This window comes from Egretta garzetta, unplaced genomic scaffold (genome assembly GCF_000687185.1).
Source record: "Egretta garzetta isolate BGI_Z169 unplaced genomic scaffold, ASM68718v1 scaffold94, whole genome shotgun sequence".
NCBI classification, from domain to species: domain Eukaryota; kingdom Metazoa; phylum Chordata; class Aves; order Pelecaniformes; family Ardeidae; genus Egretta; species Egretta garzetta.
Genome location: NW_009259683.1, coordinates 7,713,248 through 7,734,557, shown reverse-complemented (window position 1 = coordinate 7,734,557; position 21,310 = coordinate 7,713,248). Strand labels below are relative to the sequence as shown.

Sequence of the window (21,310 nt, the reverse complement as noted above, 5' to 3'; positions counted from 1 at the left end):
AATCCACAATCCCAGGACATGACACCGCCACAAATTTCAACCTTAAAAGAAACACATCTCTCTTCTCATCTTTGCGGTACTTCGGTGCCGCTTGCTGAACGCAAACACGTCGCTGCTTCCTGGGAAACAACTGGAGAGGAGCCGAGGCACATCCAAATCTCCAAATGTATCTACTTTGGAGGAACGAAGGCAGGGCTAACTAAATCCACCGCTCCTCTGAGTGTGACTCTCAGATAGGCTGTGTTTTATTTGTTCCTGTCAGCCTGTTTCCTGTTACATAAGAGAACAAGAGCAAGAGGTTAAAAACTCATGGGAAAGTTAGCCAGGAACAGTCCTGGAAAAAGAATGAAGCACAACACCAGGCCCTCCTAAAAATAACAGGCTACAACTCCCCCTGCCCCCACTCCAACCATTTTTTCACGTATGCAAGCCGTAAGAGTTAAAAGGCAGTTGCGCCACGTTTATTTATTCTGTAAATAAAAAATCAATATCTCCTGACTTTGTTTAGGGAAGAAAATGAGATTTCCTTTAAAAACTGTGTTAGAACTATTTTTTTTTTTTGGCTAATATTCTGCCAGTTATTCAGGCTATGCTGATAGTGTTCCATCATAACACTGGTTGTTTTTACAAAAATGCCATATATGTAAAGATGATTTGTGCTTGCACACAGGCATACCAGACCCATCACAGTTAGCTGAGGAGGGTTAAATTGCTCCCTGCAGCGTCAGGGACTAATATCACTACCCATGATTGGGTCATGGACGTAGCCTCTGCGTAACTGAGACCTGGCTTGATGATACCACACGGCTTTTATTAGCCCTGATGTTTCCTGATGAGAACAGCATATGCCCTGGGAAGACCAGGCATGTGGCATGGCTATGGTATTGCCATATGACTTTAAAGACAATCTGCAAATAAACCTTTTCCCCCACTTCCTCCACCCTTTTATTTCTGCTGTTCATCCTGAGTTTAACTGAATCACTATCGACTCCAAAATTCATAAAGCATCTTACAAGTCAGGACCAAAAGCCAGGGATGCCCTGATTGCTACCCCGTAGTGCCATGCAGGCTTCATTCCTTTGGCCTTGAGAAACTCCTGCCCATGACAGGTGAAGATGTGAGAGTGCCCACCCAAACCATCCTCCAGTCCGCTGTTTCCTCCAAGGAAGATGGAAATACCAGTTTCTTCAGCCCTCTTCAGGAGGGTAACAAATCCACTTTCTGAATAAGTGCGTTAATGCTGATGGAAAACAGGTTCCACAACTAAATCTGATGAGTTAAACTGAGCTAATTATTTGAAAGAAATTTTTATGTGCCGACATTCCTCCAATCTGCATGCAGGCATCTCCTCACAAGCCTGCACCAGGCACTTGTGCTCTGGAGAAGGAAAGAATTTCAGCTACAGCCTGTGCTTTGCACGTCGCTGTGCTTTGCATGTCCCTATGCTTTAGACCCCAACCTCCTGAGGCACCCAGCTTTCCCACATAAGGAATCTACGCTCAGAAATCCACCAAGAAAACAAGGAAATGCAGCACTTAACCTGAAGATCCTTACATTTTCTATGAGATTAGCTCCTGATCTTCTAAATCAAGGACATGGATTTATAAACAAGTTTTGACACACCTTTATCACCTGCAGATCAGGAGTGAGACTGATTGTATCAAATGTGGAAGAATGTAATGAACTAGTTGTCCTGACTCTCTTCAATCAGTAGAGAAAAAGAGGTACATAGGAAATTTTTTTTACTCTACCATAGACATTTAAAAATGGTCAGATGAGTTGTTTCCTAAAATTCTTTCCTTTCAAGTAATTTACACATGGAACCTAGGCAATTGCCACAGACTTGGCTGAGGTCAGATGTCTGCATTTCACAAGACTTTGATGGCTTGGGGACATCAGCTAGAGCCAAACCTGCTTATTTCATGGCTGCAGCATGCTTCTGGCAGAGAGCATGACATACGTGCGCTGTAATCCCCCCAGGCTCGTAGGCTAAGGACAAGACAAAGTGTTGTGGGCTATTAGGGCTTTGGGATTATTTGGGCTTTAGGACTATAAAGATCAACAGCCTCTCTGGATCTGGGATCTTACTACCATGGAGGGACTTTTCCCACCTTCATATTGTGCCCAGCCAAGTCAGACCATGACCTACGAGTGGCATAGATGGTTATGAGTCCTTGCACTTCAAATGGCAGATGGGCATCGACAGAAACATAGTGCTCATTCTGCCGAACAAATATTTATTGATCTTGTGCATGAAGCAAAGGCCAATGGTTAAAACCACTTTTTTTTTTAAGCTGAGGGAGGGGAATTTCACTTTGGGGAGGAGCAACTGGCTTCAGTATGTTCAAGTGGAAGAAACACCCTGGAGAAAGACAACTTTTTGAACACATGGGCCTCGCGCTCTTTCACCCCTCGCCCTGTGTTCAGGCAGAGCATATTATTGCTTTGTGCATGCATGAGCACTCCAGGGAAAAAGTAATTCTAAATACAAGTCCATTACCCCTGCCACGAATACTGTCTGTATTCAAATTGGCCATTTCATTAAAGAATCATATTTTAAGAATCCTGTTTTAAATAACCACGAAGAAGAAACCTTACATTTTAACATGTCCCTTCCTCCCCAACTAATCTTTAATTTAAGAATTAAAGAGAACGTGAAAAAAAAGTATTTATTTTATTGGGTTTCCAGAGGATAAAAGGTCAACTAAAACATTTCTGGGAGGGTTAAGGCATTATCAAGTTAAATGTACGTGCTTGGCTCCAGGAGTAAAGAATGCACTTGAAATACAAAAGGCTAAACATGCTTTTTCATAATTAAGAAGAAAAATATTAATCCCTACCTTTTAATTCTAATTTTCTCAATTATGCTGACTTTCCACTGTAAATCTTTCTGCTAAATACTTATAAGAAAGCATCCAGGTCAACTAATTAATTAATTGACGACAGCTTCTAAAAGCTGGTTGGGAAGATATTGTTAAGAGTCTCCTATTACTGATCATTTTCACTTGTCAATATAAATTTAATTTTCAAGCAATACCTTTGAAGCTGTTAGGCGAAAGAGTAAAGGCAAGCTGTCATCTTTCGATTTGCATTTTGTGCAGGCACACACCCTCCAAAATCCTGCATGCCCAAATGTTGGTGCTTAGTCCTCTAATTCACGCACAACAACAGAGATACAAGTACTAACTTATGTGAAGGTGAAAATCACAAAGTTGCATATTTTAACTGGCTTTAATTTAATGAATGATAAAAGAATGTAGGAGCTTTATAGTAAGGCTTTACTACCTTTCACAGCACAAAATTACTATAATTAAAGGTGTTTATGCAATATTTGAAATGAAATAAAAAAGTCTAATGGGAAGGAAAGTAAATTAGTCACTACTAAGGTTGGAAAAGCAAAGATGCTGACAACACATTTTCTGTTTCAGCACATCCACTGGAAAATATCCCCTCTGCAAAAACCATAAATGAATATGCTAGCAGCGACACAGAGGTAAATTAAGACAGGCAGACAGGATGGGATTTTTTATTTACATTATTTACACTGTTTACAACTTGCTCACTTTTAAAAATCCCTGTACTGAATTTTTTCCACACTTCGACCAGTTTTGCCAACTAACTCCAATGTAAGTCAAGCCTCCATCCCGAGAGTGGTGGTTAGAGCAGGCACCACACCCTTCAACTCTGCTAACAGAAAGGGTTTGTGGTGGTTTGATTTTTTTCCACTGCACCTCTAGCTCCTTCTGTGTCTGGTGAAAACAACGTAATTACTACAGGCTTCACCTTTGATCAACCTGAAAACTTAAAACCATATGCCACTGCCTCGAAAGATCATTTGCTTTGCTCCAGTCACATGCACAGTCTCACTAAAGTGAAAAAAAGTCATTCACACCCTTAAACCAAACTGTATTCGGCGTTCGCAGGATGTCTTTCTTATGGCACTGACAAACAAATTGGAGCAACAGCTGCTTTGATAGCGCTCCTGTTCTCCTCCCAGTTGGGAACTTGAACACTTTTGTTAACTGCTCACTTAATAATTGTTTAATTTGAAATGTGTTTCAAATTCTTTCAAATTTTAGAAGCTGGTTTCCAGCCAAATAAAAGCTGAGCAAACCAATATCCCAGCAGTAAATCCTTATGGGTTTTTATAATCTGCCTATGTAATCTTATTAGATGGCTACTTAGGAGCTTTGAGCACACACGTCATAGTCTTTCTTTTTACATCTCTGACATAAATGTCAACAGACATTTTCAAAAAATAACTGCAACAATCAGGTAGAACTGAGCATATATGAGAGCTGAAAAAGAAAACAGAAAGCCAGATTGTTTGTGCAGTGAGGTCGTCTTTCCCCCTCGTCTCTTCTATAGCTCTGTACCACACAGCTGAGCTCTGGAAGACTGATCCTCAACCCTACATTGATGTGAATTAGGAATCAAAGTCAGGTAACAAAATTTTCACACATTAGGGCTCCTACTACACTTTTTGTTTTTTAAAATAGATTTGAAACTGTGTGCGATTAAGAGTAGGCCATTTCCAAACATCTTTCTCAAGCGTTACTCTGAAGAGTATGCTAGAAAAGCCCGGTTACACACTGATGCAGTAGGCATATCCACACGGTCCCCCACTCTTCTGCCTACTCTCTCCAGGTGTCTGCCATGGCCCAGGTCTGCTACCGGAGCTGCCTACAGACCCATCCTGGGCTCACTGTGGTTAAGAGAGCCCCTACCTTTAGAAAGATATAGGTACTGCTAACTTGGCGACGTGGCTTGTACCCCTTTTGCTAGGCTTGCTCACAGTCACCAGTGCAAATCCCGTCTTTCTCGCACACACCTTTTTAGCAGGCAAGGTGTTAGGAGATACATCAGAGACAGGAACTGCAAGTTGCATATGTAGGAAGGAGAGAAGGTGGCAACTGGTGGAAAACATAAGATTTTCAAGAGGAAGAGAAGAAAAAATAAAACAGTCAAGACTGGGAGAAACAAAAATTAAAAGCTATAATCAGTACCAATACAATGAGCAATATAGTTACACTTCCACAGTTTGAATGCATGAACTGAATGATTGAATGAACTGGAGATTAATCAAAAAAGTTTCACAGAATTAGAAAGGGTAAGCAATTCCACAATAAAATAGTCTAAAATGCAGTTAAGTTTCTTCTGGGCAGTATCTAGAAGTATGCTTTAGTTGTAAATGAGGGCAGTTAGGGAAGGAAAGAAAAAAGGTTGTTGCTTAAACTCGAGTGACTAATAGGTATCCTCATTTCATTGCATGTCTACTTAGAGTGATTAAAATTCAATCAAAATGGCACATACCCTTGCCTCCTAAAACACATCTCATTTTATTTTCACATTTGGTATACGCTATGTGTATTATCTAAAAAGAGCAGAGAGATAGTTTAAGAATGCTGTCCGATTTCAACATCATGGGATTAATTCCCAGGGTAATCATCAATCTTATTCTAAATAGTCACATAAGACAAGATCCAGCAGACTTTCTCCTTCCTATGGGCTCCCTGCACAGAACATTTAGGAAAATACATTTCGCAGATTTATTGAAAGCAGATCCGTAAACTTGCAGATCTAAAAAAGTCCCTGAGATGCCATTAATCTTGCACATTTACCTGAGCATCAGAGGTATCCTTGAGCTCTCCTAGTCCTCTTATTTCTTGACTGCTGTTTTCCTCATTTTGATGAATGGCTAAAACAAGAAAGAGGGAATGCATTGGAAGCAGGCAGGTTGAAATCACGAGAAGCAGCAAAGCAGCGTGGCCCAGTTTAGATCAAATAGGATGACCATTCAAGAAACCTTGTTTCACATTTAGCTTTCTAGTTGACTCATTGAGTAGTTTTGGACAAATCCTATAAGGTACACCTTATTGGGTTTGGACAAATCCTAAATAGGGTATACCTTATTTTCCCCAGGCACTAAAATGCAATACTAAATAGTTATACTCCTGCTACTGTTAGTCCTGGAGTGACATTTAAGGAAACTCCTCTTTTCCATACATTACAACAAAACCTGATGACTCATAAAGAGTAAAAAAATCAGACCTCCTTATGTTGCAGAAGGTCAATTCAGACTAAACAAAATAAGCAGATTTATCCCTCATCTCAGCCTTGGAAAATCCTTTGCAAGCAAAGTGATCTCAATCTTAACGACACCACCACTATCCATGAAAGTCATCTCTGGAAAGAAATGGTAGCAGAAGATAGCCTATTGAAGGTTATTTGCTGCTGGCACAGTAAGAGAAACCAGTAACTTAGCTCAATTAACACTGCTTAACACCAGTGATTTTTGCCAGACTTCAAAGAAAAAAGGTTTGGATCAAACAAGTAAGCTTTGGGCAGGTGGAAACCAGAGTTATCAGTTTACCTACCTAAAGAAACAAGGACCACTTTTGAAGAGCCACATCAGACTTGCGTATTGCAAACAGCTGTATCTATAGGTAGTTTTACTAGCTATAGCCCAAGACACCCTTCAAGTCAACACACCTGCCCACTGTATTTTAGTGGGACATTAAGCCCTCAGCCATTCTGAAATGTGACACATGGCAGGTTCAGAGGGTCAGACCCGATGAAACACGTGAGAAGTGACTTTACCTTATACCGTACTCATTTACTTACAAGCACCATACTCAAATATCATCATTCTTGAGCACACATCAAATGATTTGCTAGTGTAGCCATAGCAGTTGTGAAAATAAGAGAGTCCTTGAAGCGGTAGAGCTGGCAGATCCATCTAAACACCACCAGGCTCCTGGTTCTGATGGATGGACAGGAGGATTCCGCTCGTGTGCTTCCTCCTGTCAACCTCTCCTCTCTTCTTCACCCCTAGGTACCCAAGCTGGTCATCAGGCTGCACCTGAACTGCCACAGCTCACAGCACTGTGTTTTGAGACAAGGATCACCAGTCCCGTTTTGCCTTAAAACTACGTCTGTGAGCTGAGGCAGCCCAGGATTTGATTGATGAACAGATCGGCTGCAGAGGTAGCAGTACTACCTTCATCCAGCCACCCTTGACAAAGCTCTCCTCAACCCTCAGCCTGAATCTTTAGATATACAACCAGGTTACCATGGCTGAGCTAATACCTGTAACGTGAGCCACGAGGTCTAGCTTGGTGCCTCTGCATGGGTGCTCTGGGTCTGCTGCAAACAAAAAGCAGCCTAACCTTTAGGCAGCATCTAGCAACTTAAAAGAAAAGTAACTTTAGACTGTTCTTGACCTCTAAAATAAATAATGTGGATTTATTTTCTTTTTATAAGGTATAATTCTTCTTTCTTCCTCCACAGTTATGCTCCACAGTTAGGCTATGCGGAAAAAAAAAAAAAAGTAATAAAAATGTAATTATAAAAGGGGAAAAAAAAGTCATTTTGTCAATACAGTTTGTTCCATTCAGGGATCTTTTTTAATCCATTATCAAAGGAAAACAGAGGACTGGCATAAATCTTCACTAGTGGGTTTGCTGACATCACTTTACCAGCCAACCTCTGAAATTCAAAGTGAATGCTGAAAACACAGGGTCAATCCATAGCTATAACAGAAAGCATGTATAATGGGGGTTAAATCCCAGCAGCTTTTAAAGCTAGGCAAAATCAAAATGTGCTTGGGACATTGTGGCACATCTCTGCCCCAGGTTGGGAAAGTAACTACCCAATGAAGCAGTAACAAGAGCGATTGCCTCAGCAGCCCTATGTGGGCCCTGCTTTCCTAGCGCAGGTCAGGGTTTCCCCAGGCAACCCACTCCATCCAGCCAGGCTGGGGGCTCTGTGCAGTCCCCTCCCTTGTAACCTGCCTCCCAGCCTTCCTCCCCAAGAGCTGCCTCATCCTCTTGCACACTCCCACACATGCGTGACCCCATTCCACCCCCTGCCACGGCAGGGGACACAAAGCATTCGGGACATCCATTTGCTGAATGCCGTTCAGAACAACTGGCATGAGCTGGGAATGCTGCTATGCCAGAAGGCATTAACGATCGCTAAAAAATGGTTGTGTGAGCAATCGCAAATCACTTAAGTCTGTGGCTGCATTAGCAGAAACACAACATTTCCCCAACTATCCTTTCAATTTTCTGATTTTTCCTAAAATCAATTTGCTGTAGCCACTGATGGGCAAAGTATCCCCACAGACATTGGCTATTAATCATGGCATTTAAAGGAGTGGCACCTTGCTAGTAACAAGACCACGGGTCCAGGTTTAAGTGATTTACATTGATCCAGCCAGCTTTTCCAACAAGCCTGAGCAGATGGGCGCTCTGCAAACAGCTGTGCCAGGGGAAAAGGTTAGCGGCTGCCAACTGGCTTCTTGTCACCAGCCTCGATGACAAGGGTCCCATTCCCTGCCCAGTACCAGGGCAAACACCCCAGAGCATCTTCAACCAAAGCAAACGGGCGGACCTTCGAGGAGCAGCATGCTGTTGCTAACCTGGCTGGGCTGGTGGATTAGCAAAGGGATGGTATCTGGGCCGGGGAGCTAGTGACAAGCCGCAAACACCCTGGGCTGAGGGCAGTAACATCTTCTGCCTGTCACAAAGGGAAATTTTTTTTTGGAAAGAGAAAGAGGGTGGGTGTCCACAATCCCAATGGATCCAGATATCCTTGGGTGTTGAAAAATTTCAGCATGAGCAATTTTAAAGATTATGAGTGAACAACCTTGGTTTAGATGTACCCTAAGTGAACAATTTAAAAAAAAACCCAAACATTTTTATCAGCAATTTCACAGCTCAACTCTAAAAAAGCTGAAAAAGTTCATAATCCAAACCCAGCTCTCCTTGGCTTCAATGTTGTTTAGACTTTGTAAGGAATGTAGAAAAGAACCAGTAAATATTTTCTTAAAGGAAAAGAAAAAATCCCAGACCTCACACTGACGTTCTTGCAGCCCTCTTGGGAGAGAGGGACCAGTTGGCCTCTTTTTCATGAAATTTCCATCCTAAATTTGATTTTTGTGTCCTCTCTGCCTATTATCCAAGCACATAAGAACCAGCCACAATTTGAACCCCTTTAACTACAGCCAGGGAGCTATACGCAAGGAATCACACCATTTCATATGTTTTTTTCCATCACAAGAACATAGTCCGTTGAAGGCTGAAGTGGCCACACAGACAACCAACCACTCTTAATTATATTTTCTTCATTTCTGTATGAAAATGTTACTATGTGTTTTGTCTATAAAATACAGAAAAAACACAAATATCTTAAAATATTCCAGTGTATTCAGGTATTTATGTTCACAGGGGTCATCACATACAGAGAAGAAACCAACTGCTGTATTTCTATACACAGCGGGCCTCCTAACCCCGTGACAACCCACAGACACCCCTTGAATCAGCCCAGGCACTGCCCTCGTGGGCTCTTGTGCACACAACACAAGTTCTGCCATAAAATATAAGAATTCAAGGATAAATTCCCCCCTTACTGTCAGTGGCCTTTTATTTTTTAATAAAAAGGCTTGACGTTGCAAATTCAACCATAGGAAAAGTGAGTGGGAGGTTAGGGTGGGATGGGAAAGTATATTCCCAGGCGAGTGTTGATTCTGGGACAGTTCCCTAAAATTGTAACATGTACATACAAAAAAGTTGTGAACTTTGGAGCTGGGCCAAATCGTTCCTTCTCTGCCAGCATACACCCGGCTTTTCTCCTTGGTACGAACACCCCAGCACGTCTCACAAAGCGGCAACACCGGGCAAAGGCAAAGCGCGGTTTGCCCTGATCTCTATGTATCTATTTAATGTTATCTTTGGGTTCAGGCTTGGGACCTGTGACAGAAAAAAAAAAAAAAAGGCAAACAAACATAGAGTGACTAATTCCCTTTTCTACCTGCAGCATTTGTCCTCGTTCGGAGGAGAGGTCACCAAGAATGAAAGAAAAAGACGTTAAATGAGCATTAGCTGGCTAATGTGTGGTTCAAATGTGTCCATTTGCAAATTAGCCTAGGGAATTCAGGATGTTGATTTTTTTATGGTCACTTAAGGATCACAAGGGCCATCATCTGATCTGAGTTCCTTGTGCCCCTGTGGACCAGAGCCGAGATTTTGCTAGCAGATTCTTCTGTAAACTAATGTTGGAACAGAGAATTCTTGCAGGGGAGAGCCTTGTCCTTTAGTAAACCCTTTTCAGCTTATTAAATCAGCTGAAAAAATAACAAAGAAATAAGAAACAAAATTAAATAATTTTGTACAAGCTACCTCAGCAGAATCAGCCATCACACGGGGGTATGAAGGGAAAGGGAACATAACCATCACTCACGCTGGAACCAAGCACAACCTTTGTGTCACCATTACTGACCAAGTGCTCCCCCCGCTTTGACTGCCATGCTACAAAGTTTAAAGTAGATTTAAGCCATTGGAAGGGCTTTGTCTTTCTCAGCAGCATGGTACATTTACAGGCATGGTAAAGTGCCAACCTTAGCTAGACAGACTGGCACACCGTGAGGGTCACAACAGCCACCCGCAGCACTATGGACCTTCTCCTGCCTATGGAAGAATCCTGCCCAGGGTGCCAGGGTTACCCACAGAGCAGTGCCTCCACGATAAGCTGTTCTGTACAGCCCCAAACTGAAGGTAAATTAATTACGTTTGGATGAGTAAAATCTGAAAAAGTCACAGAACACAACGCACATTATTTCATTTTAATACTTCGTCCGATTCAAAATAGCAGAACCTTTTACCCAACTCAAAGTGGAAAGGACAGTTAAAAAAAAAAATCCACACATAAACCAACTCCTGGAACCTACAGCCTTGCAATCTTCCCAGAGGCTTTGCTGTATTGTGCTTTCTTCCTTTTCTATAAATGAAGTTTCTTCTTTCTACCCCTTCTGGCTGCAAAGATAACCTTCGCAGCACAAACCAGGGCAGTAGCGTCATTCTGCTCAGCGGCCAGCCAGACTGGAACAATAACACCAGGAGAGGTGTGAACTTCCTCCCTTTGGCTTAATAGAGTGTTAACATTGAAAGCTAATTATTTAAATGTTTAAGAGAGGACTGCCATCGCAGTTAACCATTTTGCTGCTGAACAGCAGGCAGGGACGTCTGTCCATCCATAAGCAATTCACTCTGGGTGGCACCCGCACGGCTGTTCCAGGACAGAAAGCCAGCCTAGCTCCCCATCGCCGCCGCTGGTCCCACAACTTACTCTATACTATCATAAAGCATTTGGGGTTAGTGACTTGGCAAAGGATTCCTTTCAACCTGGCTCAGTTTGATGACCTGGCTGAGAACCCTGCAAGCCAGCGCTGGGGTCTGCTGCCAGACCCCTTATGCCACCCAACTCCAGTTTCAGCCCTGGAGCTTGCTGCAAAGTCCGACTGCGGGACCGGGATTGCCTGCCTTTTTGGGGGCAGGGAGCCCATAAATGTCGCCCTTGGCAGACATGCAGTTTACCTCTGCACTGCCCTAGGCTGTTCCCAAGACTGAACTTGCTTAGCATGTTGCAAACCCTTAGGCATAGCCTCGGGAGCAGCCCAAGCGTGTGGGATCCCAGCTGCACAAACACCGCCTGGCTCCCCCCGCGGAGCCTGCGCAAGAGCTGGGTGAAGAGTTCGACATCCCCACAGCTGCTCCAGAGGCAGCTCTGCTCACCATACAAAGCTCGGTCACCCCTTAGGCTACATCCCTCATGTTTCCAGTGATGCTCCTTCGTTTCAAATGAGGATGTTCATTTATTATTTAGTGTTGTTCTTTAACCTGCTAACATCCTACAACATCAAACCACTCTGCCCTTTGTAAGATTTCAATCTTTTCAGTACTGTGTCATCAAAATTCATCTATGCATCTCTTTTTTTCTAGCCAGTAAAGCAAAAGGCACCCTACATGCCCTCTACAGATAGGAGACACACACCACCTTGGAAGTGGTAAAGAGCCCACTTCTGGACAGAAAAACTTCTGTTTACTTGACAAGCCAAAAGATTTTCACTGTCTCATCCCTGCTGGATGGTTACAGCCTGCTTTTCAGTCCCTGTCAAACCATCACTGTTGAAAAGACCTCAGGAATCCGCAAGAATATTCCCCGGGGGAAGGCTCCAGTGCTCTGCATTGCCAGCAGCCTGCACCAGTTGATTTATCGTCAGCTGCTGGGAAGCTCACAACTTCTAGCATTCTTCTTATATTCCAGATTTTTTGAGAGGCATGTTTCTTTTCTGTTTTTTTCCAAAGGAAGTTGCTAGCATGAAGCTTTTCAGAAACAAACAGCAAAAAAGCATTTTTTTAAAATCACATCATTCTAAGCTAATTTCATTTTTGAAAACTTTATTGTTATTTTGAACAACGGAGCTTGTGGCATCCCTTGTTATTCTTTGTGGAGGGTACACAGCGAGCTCTAGAGACACTGGTTACTATGGCAGCTCTGAGCTGTTTGACAGTGTTATAATGTTTGCTGATGCTTATTAATTTATCAGAGTGGAAAAAATATGAATAGCTCATACTGATACCACTGGGGAAACTAAAAGCCAGACCCTCTAGCCTACGTAAGGCACTAGCACTGAGTGGTGGAAAGGAAGATGAGCAGCAAGCAAATGCTTACAAACCTCAGATTTGGGGACCATTTTAAGCCAGACCAGGTCCTTGTGCATACTCCTATATTTTCCAAGTCCTATTTCTAAATTAAAGGGGGAAAACCAACAAGCACTCTGAAATCCCCAAAAGCTGCATGTAAGAGACAGCGATAATCCCAGGAATAAAATCCTCCAACTGAGAATTGGTTCCTTATTTACCATGAAACTGTAATCTTTTCCCAGAAATTACTGAAAAGAGAAAGCTTTTTAAGCTCATCCTTAACACGTTTCCTTTTATTAGCAATACAAAAATTGCCTTTGAGCTTTCTCATTCCTTTCCGCTATTTCTGCATATATATATGCAAATTATTGTACAGATTTCCCTTTACTGAGTACACTACATATCTCTGAAACAGTTGGCAGGCCCCTGGGGGGGTGTTGCCCAGACAGCTGTGCAATCAGCTGAGTAAATCAGCTAATTAAAGAAACAAAGAAAATGCAAAAATTATTAATGACAGACTCCCGCTTACAGCATTGTTCAGCACCTCTGTATCTAAAAAAGCACAGCAAGCATGGGATGGAATAAAGGTGCTTGTAAATTGGGGAACGAACTATTGCACAAGTGACAATGATGCCATTTTCTCTCAAACGCTAATCTGGGATTCTTGATATTTATGCTTTGTAGTTTAAATCAATTTAATTTAAATTACTCCAGCATTTTATTTTATTTTAAAATGACAAAAGAAAAGCATGAAATGTAATGTTGGTTTCATAACTGATTTCTGTATGTAAAAAATGGTCATTAACTTCTGCTTGACCCTAGGTGTAGAACTAATATTGAATTTGCGCAGAGGGTACTCATTATGCGGGTCTAGTTTCCACACAGAAAAATAAGTTCCCAAGGGTCCTAGTGCTACAAGCCATGTCTCAGATCTCAAATAGGAAACAGGACTCCCAAAAATGATGCAAAACCATTTCCTCTCATTGCAGAGTTTATCAAAAGGAACAGATAACAGCAAGGGTAGGAATCTGGAATCTAAACAGAGCAAAACCAGTGTGGTAAGAAGGGAGGCTGACAGATGTAGATTTGGTCTTGCTGATCCACACACCATTAAGGCGCCATTCCTTTCCACTGCATCTGAGTGACCACAGGAAGGACAAACCTCAGTTTAAATGAGGCTCGGGCCTGACTACATTATATAGCCATTGCAAATGCAAAAAATGGGTGTATCAAGCAAAGCCACCAATACTCAGTTGGATTATGGCCAGGAGCCTTTGCTGCTATTCTTCTCACATTATCGTACCACTGGTTTTGTTAGGAAGTTCTGTTTATTTTCTTTATCAGAACTGAAGCCTTTCATCTGGGTTTGAAGGCCCATATTTCATCCAAGGTAGTGGTGCATTAGAAGAACATAATTTGGAAAACACCTCTGGCTAAACAAGGCAGGCATTTTTTAATAGATAATCAACTGCTGTTGATTCATGTGGCCAGGGGAGGTTTGGTTTTCAATGCCTGGCACTTTGTGATACATACAAAGGAAAAGCCACATTTTGCACCCTCTTTGTGAACATACAAACTCAGACCATTTTTTATCAAGGAGAAAAAAGTGGAAAAGGAGTTGCAAACACTGTAGGATTACTACAGGAACAGACAAAAGCAATGTTATTTGTAGCAATGGCAGCTCAAAGAAAACTGTTCCATGGCTGAACGCAGAAAGCTTTTAACTGTTACCCAGCGCTTTTAGACATTCATTCTCATGTGCATGATATTTAAAATTAAAAAAAAAATCAAGTGGCATTGAATGTATCTATAGTCGTGTTGCCAGAAACGAGATGTGGGAAGGGTGGAGAAGAGCCATGCATGATCAGCAGGCACAGGGAGAATGATTGCTGGGAACTGATCAAACAAGGAGGTACGGGCAGTCGCTGAGCAGATTGGTACAAAGTGAAACACCATGCTCTATTCCACGGAAACATCCTCCGGGCATGGCCAGGAAAGGAGCAGGAAACAAAGACGACTCTGAATAAATAGATTCTGTGAACTTTCTGTAAATGCCTCTCCCAAAGCACTGGAAACAAAACCTTCACCTGGGAACTGGGGTTTTTTTCTGCTGTCTTTCCAACCTTACCATTCCATCCCTTTTTGCGTATGTGCAAAACATCTGTCACCTACACAGCTATTCTGCATTGCTCATTTCTTCTATGCGAGCGCCTTAATAGATCACACAGAAAGAACCATGCCTGAAGTTTTGCGACAACCTCAAAAAAAAAGACCATAAGCTGCAAAAACCCCTCTCAACATGATTCCCACCAGAGAGTTCCTTGGAGCTCTTTTCCTTCTTTTTCCAAGGCTCAGAGTCCGTTCTGCTTCACATCAGCTGTTGAATACACAAAGGCCGGTGAGCATACCTGTGTAGTCCGTTCACTGATGTTGTCCAGGGCACTTCCCACCCCCAGCACTGCCCAGGGTGGGCACAAAGCAGGCGGTCACCAATTCAGCCACGGCACAGCAGAGCTGTGTGCCTGACCTGCCAACACAACAAGCGCCATTCCCCAGGGCTAGAAGGGGCCTGATCCTATCCTTTTCAAGCGCTGCCAGTTTCTTGGTGTGCCTGATCTTAGGAGTAATGCAAGAATCCCATGGGATGCGGCAATCAACCCTTTAGTTCCTAGGGGTGAGCACTGCTTTCAATAAGGCGTAAAATGTTTAAACTGGATTGCTTAAAGAAGCCAACATGATTACCTCCCTTACTTCAAGGCATGAAATCCTTAAAGCACAATGTAACTTTTAAAATATTCCTAGCTATGTTTTCAGGTGCACCTTTTATTTCAAACCTCATTTCAATGGGCAGAGGAAAAGTAAAGTTACCAAGACCTACCAGAAGCACAACGCTCCTGCACCTTTACTTTGAGGGGCCATTTCCCCAGGAGGAATGCTATTAATAACACTTGCACAAGAACTCTTATTCCACGTACTTTGCTAAGTTCAACCCTTGCTTCAAAGAAGTGGATGCTTGGAGGAATTGAAAGTTGTAATGAAATAAGGTCTTACTTAAGTCAAGTAAATAAACCCACTGAAGAGAGACACAAGGGGACAAGAAAAAAGAAAAGCAGTAAGATCCTACTGATCCTTTTCCCACCCTTCAAACTTTCTCAGTTTTTCCGCAAGAGAAAATGCACACCTCTCTGGCACACGACTGCCACTTTATTCTGCAAACAGGAGCAACTTTTTTCATCCCTCTTTATGCCCTTTTTCAGTGGCATAAAATAAGAGATAATAAACTGCACATTTTACACCAGAGATATTGTATATCTGGTTGCTTACATAACCTGTAAATTCAAAGGGTACTTAATATGTTTGAGATTTAAATACAATACTGAACTGCTCCATTTCTTGAATGACCTTTGATCGTGTATTTGTAACCTCATTTTTCAAGTATGTGTACAAATCTAATTGAAATCCGTAATGATTTTCATAGTCTATATAACAACTCTGTTCTGGAAGTAAGTAAAACTAATGACATAACATAGAACATTCATATAGCAGGAAATTACAAAGTTTTTGCTAATTATTGTGGAGTAAAGTTACCAAGAAGTCTCACCAGGATCTGTGCTACTTGGGGAAAAGGGCTGAATGGTAAAGATGCAGTTTCCTGAGTTAACAAAGCTGATAAAACAGCTTAATGCTGCCAAAAGGGTCTTACTGGGCTCCTTCCCACATCCCTCTACCTCCCCACCCTGATAAGAAGCTGCCACCCTCACGTTGTGCCAACTCCAGCACATGCTGCTGCAATCCTGCATGCTGCTCTGGCTGCCCCATCTCAAAAATAATATAATAGACGCGGCAAAGAGGATCAGATTAAATGGAACAGATTTGGTATGAGGAATGACTAGCGATTTAGCCTGGAGCTGAGGCAAAACACAGGGGTATGCCAGAGGTGCACAAAATCCTGCCTAGTATGATCATGAACTGGGAAAGGGTTAGTCACCACTTTCCGTCACCAAAGAGCTACATCACAACAGAGTGAGGGTCGTGGGGAATGTGTTTAAAACAAACAAGATAAAACACGCTTTCACATACCATATACGGGAATAGTGGGACTCGCTGCCACAGGAGATGATGAAGGTCAGGAGTATAGGCAGGCTCAAAAAGCAATTCGATAAATTAATGGAGAAAAGGTCCACCAAGGGCTACCCAACATAGCAGGGTGGGTACAGCAAAACCCCCCTAGCGCAGACGGACAGATGCTGAGTATGCGTATCAGAAGAAAGACTGTTTGTACTCACTTTGGTTCTCTACTCCAAGCATCCCTTACTCATCACTCACAGTAGGATCAGAGCTGGATGGACTTTTAACCTGACCCAGCCTGGCTGTTCTCATGTTTTTAACTGGGCTGACATTGCCTGGAGTGTGTTTGAGTCGAGTCACGCAATTGGCTCTGACAGCAGTGCTGCGGAGGTGGCGCAGTGGCTGGGAAAAGGAATAGCTGTTCACAGCTTGCTTTTCATTCATGTCGGCAAAGCTCAAGCCCCAGTGACTGCTTCAGATTGAATTGTCTGCCCTAAAATAAAAATACTAAGCAAATCACATAGGCAGTTAAGTCCTGACAGAAGCAATACAAAAGAAAAGGGTGGATATGCATACATGTATGTCAGAATAGGGTGGAGGCAATCCAGAAGGTCTTAAATATAAAGTTAATATGTTGCAAAAGACATATTATTATAAATAAAATATAAATGACCCATTAAAAAAAATTAATAGAGTTTGTCAAGTTAAGAATGGCATGACTAAGAAGTATCTAACTGTATTGTGGAAACCTAAATTTCATTATTGAGAGGGAGCAAAACCACACACCAGTGCTAGGGCTTTTGTGGCTGCCCTGCCCTTCACAGTGCGGGGAAGAAGCACCCACAGCCCTGCCCCTGCTCCTGCAATGCCTGGGGAGAAGCTGCAGTCATCCTCTTCCCACCTCATCCATACTCTGTCAGCTATTACCTTAATTAGCCCCTGTATTCACGAACACAAGGACCAGAGCCATGCTCTTACTAATGGCCCGTTGCACAAGGAAAGTTATAGAAATTCCTTTACATGTAAAGTTAAAGGAGTATGCTAGGTGATGCCATGGGGTGCAGCTAGGTTCATGCAGAGAAATGCAAGGCATCTTGTTTGTGGATGGGCTTAACACCAGTTCAGAGCATCCACCTGACAGCTTTTGATCAGTTCAGATGTACCTGTGTAGCTGTGCCACCGGCTAAAGCCTCCAGCCTTAGGCTATTTGCTGCTTTTTATCCTTGTTTTAGCTACCGTCTCTGACACATAAGAAACATGTCATGAGCCATGACAAGCAATTGAGATAAATGCCAACCCTTGTAAACCTTCAGATGAGAGGCTACATCTCTGTTATGTTTCAGCACATTTGTGGAAGCCATCAGAAACCAGCAAGGTGAAAATAAACACAACAATTCTAATGCCAAGTGCCTACAATTAAAACCAAGGTTCTCTTCTGCTCCAGTTGCTTGCTTTCCCAGGACCTTTTACCAAACCAAGGAAGACTGCATTTAATCTATTTATTTCTAAGGTTAAGCAAGAACAATTTTAATGCATTTTTATAAAGCCACAGAGAAGTGCACAAGCTCATTTCTCTCTTTTAGGTCACCTTTATCATGTAAGCTTTACTCTAATGAAATATGAATGTGCTTTCTAGTCAACAGTGTTACTGAGGTCCATCAAAGCTTCAGGATTACACACATTCATTTTACCCTTTTTTTAGTTTTATTTGCAAAGAAGCTAAAAATGCTCAGCTCCCTCTGCATGAGGGCTCTCAAGTACCTCTCTGTTGGCGTATGCCTTGCTGTCAGAGCAGCATACTTGCAGTACACAACTGAAATATGAAAAAGGAGCTTTTTTCCACAGCACAGAATTTTTCCATTTTTCAGGTTCTGCATTTTTCCTTCAGCCATCTGTCAGTTTTATGTGTTTCTCCTATTCTTCCACCCCACAATAAAAACAGAAAAACACCTCTTGGGGAAAGGCATTCTCCCCCACACCCCACTGACTTTTTATTTTCTGGTAGCCGACATTCTCCATCAAGTCAGATCCTGTACTAGCAAGAATTTGATACTCTGCCCTACCCCACAGCTGGCTCAGGTCTCTACTTTGGTTTTCAAAGCATTTTGTCAGTAGATACAGCATCCAAATCTCTGACACAGCCATTCTGGCCCAAGAACTGAAATAGTTGTAATTACTACTTCTCATACACATATACTAGGTGGCAAACCCAAGCTTCATTTAAACAAAAATAAACTGCTTCACCCGGGTAACCAAAGGCAATGTTTCCCCCATTCCAAGCATAGCAAACCTTCCTAGCTGGACCCTTTTCACCTCTTGCAGAGGGAGCTGTGGTGTTTGTGTGCTTGTATAGCACTTCCCGTGCAATGTAACCCAGGGATTACTATAGCAGTCCTAAGCAAGTAATATGAAAGCTTTCATCAGCCAGTTTTTCTAGGACAATTAAATCACTGGGAAGTGCCTTTCTAAGGGCAGAGTTTATCCAGAAATTAAAGTAATTCAGGAACAAATTACACAGTCCTTGCATTAAGCAAAAATACTCTTCTTTTGCTCTAACTGGTAGCGCTAAGCATCTACCTAGAGGAACTATTCTGAAACACCGTGATTTAAAAACCACCAAACCATCAAAAACAGTACCAGAACTTCTGCACAATAGCTTTGGGGTTTGGGCTGCCAATCTCTAGGAAAGCTTTCAGTTAATGAACCGATTACCCACTGCAGGCAGGTTCCAGCCAGCAGCTTAGGACCGTGCCCGTCACCTGCGCTCCCTGCTCATGAATCCCAGGGCAGATGAGCCAGGAGCCCACACCGTTCACACCAGCCTGGAAGCCACCCAGGGCAGCTGGCCCACTAGCTATGTTCCACTCTTTTCATGCCAGAATAAACTCTTTGTCTGATCTTTGTTGGTTTATTTCCTGGAATTATATGGACTCTTGGAGAGGGTTAGGAGAACGCTAACTTTGAAAGATACCGTGGCTTTTAGCTCCAGAAGAACTTTCTCTGAAATATGCTTCACTTCACCAGGCACAGCATACCGCAGCTTGATTGCTAACAGTAACTGCTACGCTGTGAACTCAACCATCAACAATAAAATAAAAAAGCATAATCAACCACCCTAATTTACTCTGCTCCTACCGTAGTAAAGGCATTAACTTAAATTAGACCTTACACTTATGCCTGATCATGTAGCCATTTTTTACAGTCGTCCAAGATGAGGCATAAAGAAATGCAAATTTCAACAACAAGCATGCACTAGTTAAACTGACTAAAGGGGTATCTTTCGTTCAGATCTAAACTGATATTTTAAGTGTTTACATTAATGTATTAGGAAAGGCTGGTCAGCACTTCAAAGCTCTATAGGGAGCTTTGTTTATTTAAGGCTGTGATTTTTAACTAAAATATTTCTACCTGCTCCATGTGGGCTGCAATTACACTAGTATAAAGGAGACTCCAAGAGCTATCCTCCTGCATTTTCATCTCCTGCAGCTCATTGCTAATCCAAACCCCATCCCATTTTCTACTGACACAACCGTTTATGTAGCCATCCGCTGAAAGGAAATGAGAACCTAATTCAGGTTAAAATCAACTCTTTTGGGGAATGGAGTTTTTATTTATTGCCAGTAGCAGGAGTAATATTTGCCAACACAACTGCCAAGAAGCACAGAAAGAGATTTCTTAGAACTGTATAAGCACCAAGTAAAAAGGTACATGGCACCATACCCTTAGCCCATTTTACAGCAAAACAAAAGGTTACCTTGAGCCCTTCCTTAAGCTAGCCTGGTTTTCTCTGCGCTGAACCAGAGCAGAAGCCTTTCCATGTTCAACCATTACAATTCAGGTGGGACTGGGGTGATACCAGGTAAGGGCAAGCAGCTGAAGGATGTTAACATTGTAAACTACTACAGCAGTTGCAGAAGCAAAGCTATTACACAGCAGCAATATAGGTCTGAATTCACACTTAGATTTGTGTTTACTTTCTGCAGATTTACATTTACAGATGACTGTGGATATAACCTGCAGGTGCTTCCATTTCCAGATAAAAATGCATCAAACTGTATCTAGAATATTTTTGTAATACTTACATTTTCACAAGGAAATATTTGCAGACATGCCAGCCACATCTTCGTGGTGCCTTCAGTTTAAGATACCACATTGTGTGCAGTGCATGTGTTGTGTGTAATAACTTTTGTGCTGTACTTGTAAGCCACAGGTGGACAGATACAGATATTATGACGCAATATTATTAACAGGTCAGAAAATAGCTCAAAAAGTGCGAGATCTGCGATCTCAATTTCTAGCAGAATCGCTGAAGATCACAAGTGAGCATTTTCACTGAGCATCGCCAAGACCTCAATGGCTTTGGGAACATGCCAATAATTTAAGGCAGCTCCACCTCTGTTTTACTCTAGAAATACATTCAACACTCACTTCACCATATGCGCTTTGCCCTCACTGCAGATTAACTGCACTATACACGAAGACCCAGAGAGTTAAGCCCTGTATAGAGTCATGTCTGACCAAGTAGGTTTTGTTAGTTCCCGTGCAGTGCCCAGAAAACGCAGCTCCCTTGCTTCCACTCCAGCTCAGCAACGTAGATGCCTTCTGAAAGGGGCTGTGCTACCAAACCCTGCCGGAGCAGAGACGAACACGTATTTCAGTGCCTTTGCACCATATCACCAGCATCTGCTGTAAATGCTTATGCTGTCTGTGACTTCCAATTCTCCATTTGCCTTTCCCCTTCTATCGCCCTGATAAGA

At 42.4% G+C, this 21,310-nt stretch overlaps 1 protein-coding gene across 1 annotated transcript in view; it reads right to left on the bottom strand.

Annotated features, from left to right (window-relative positions):
• The window catches only part of RAPGEF5 (Rap guanine nucleotide exchange factor 5), a 131,980-nt gene that overhangs the window by 90,806 nt on the left and 19,864 nt on the right, over nucleotides 1-21,310 (bottom strand). The window contains exon 8 of the mRNA XM_009638615.2: nucleotides 5,622-5,698. Within this exon, the coding sequence (XP_009636910.2) occupies nucleotides 5,622-5,698 (77 nt within the window). The remainder of the gene's footprint in view (nucleotides 1-5,621; nucleotides 5,699-21,310) is intronic.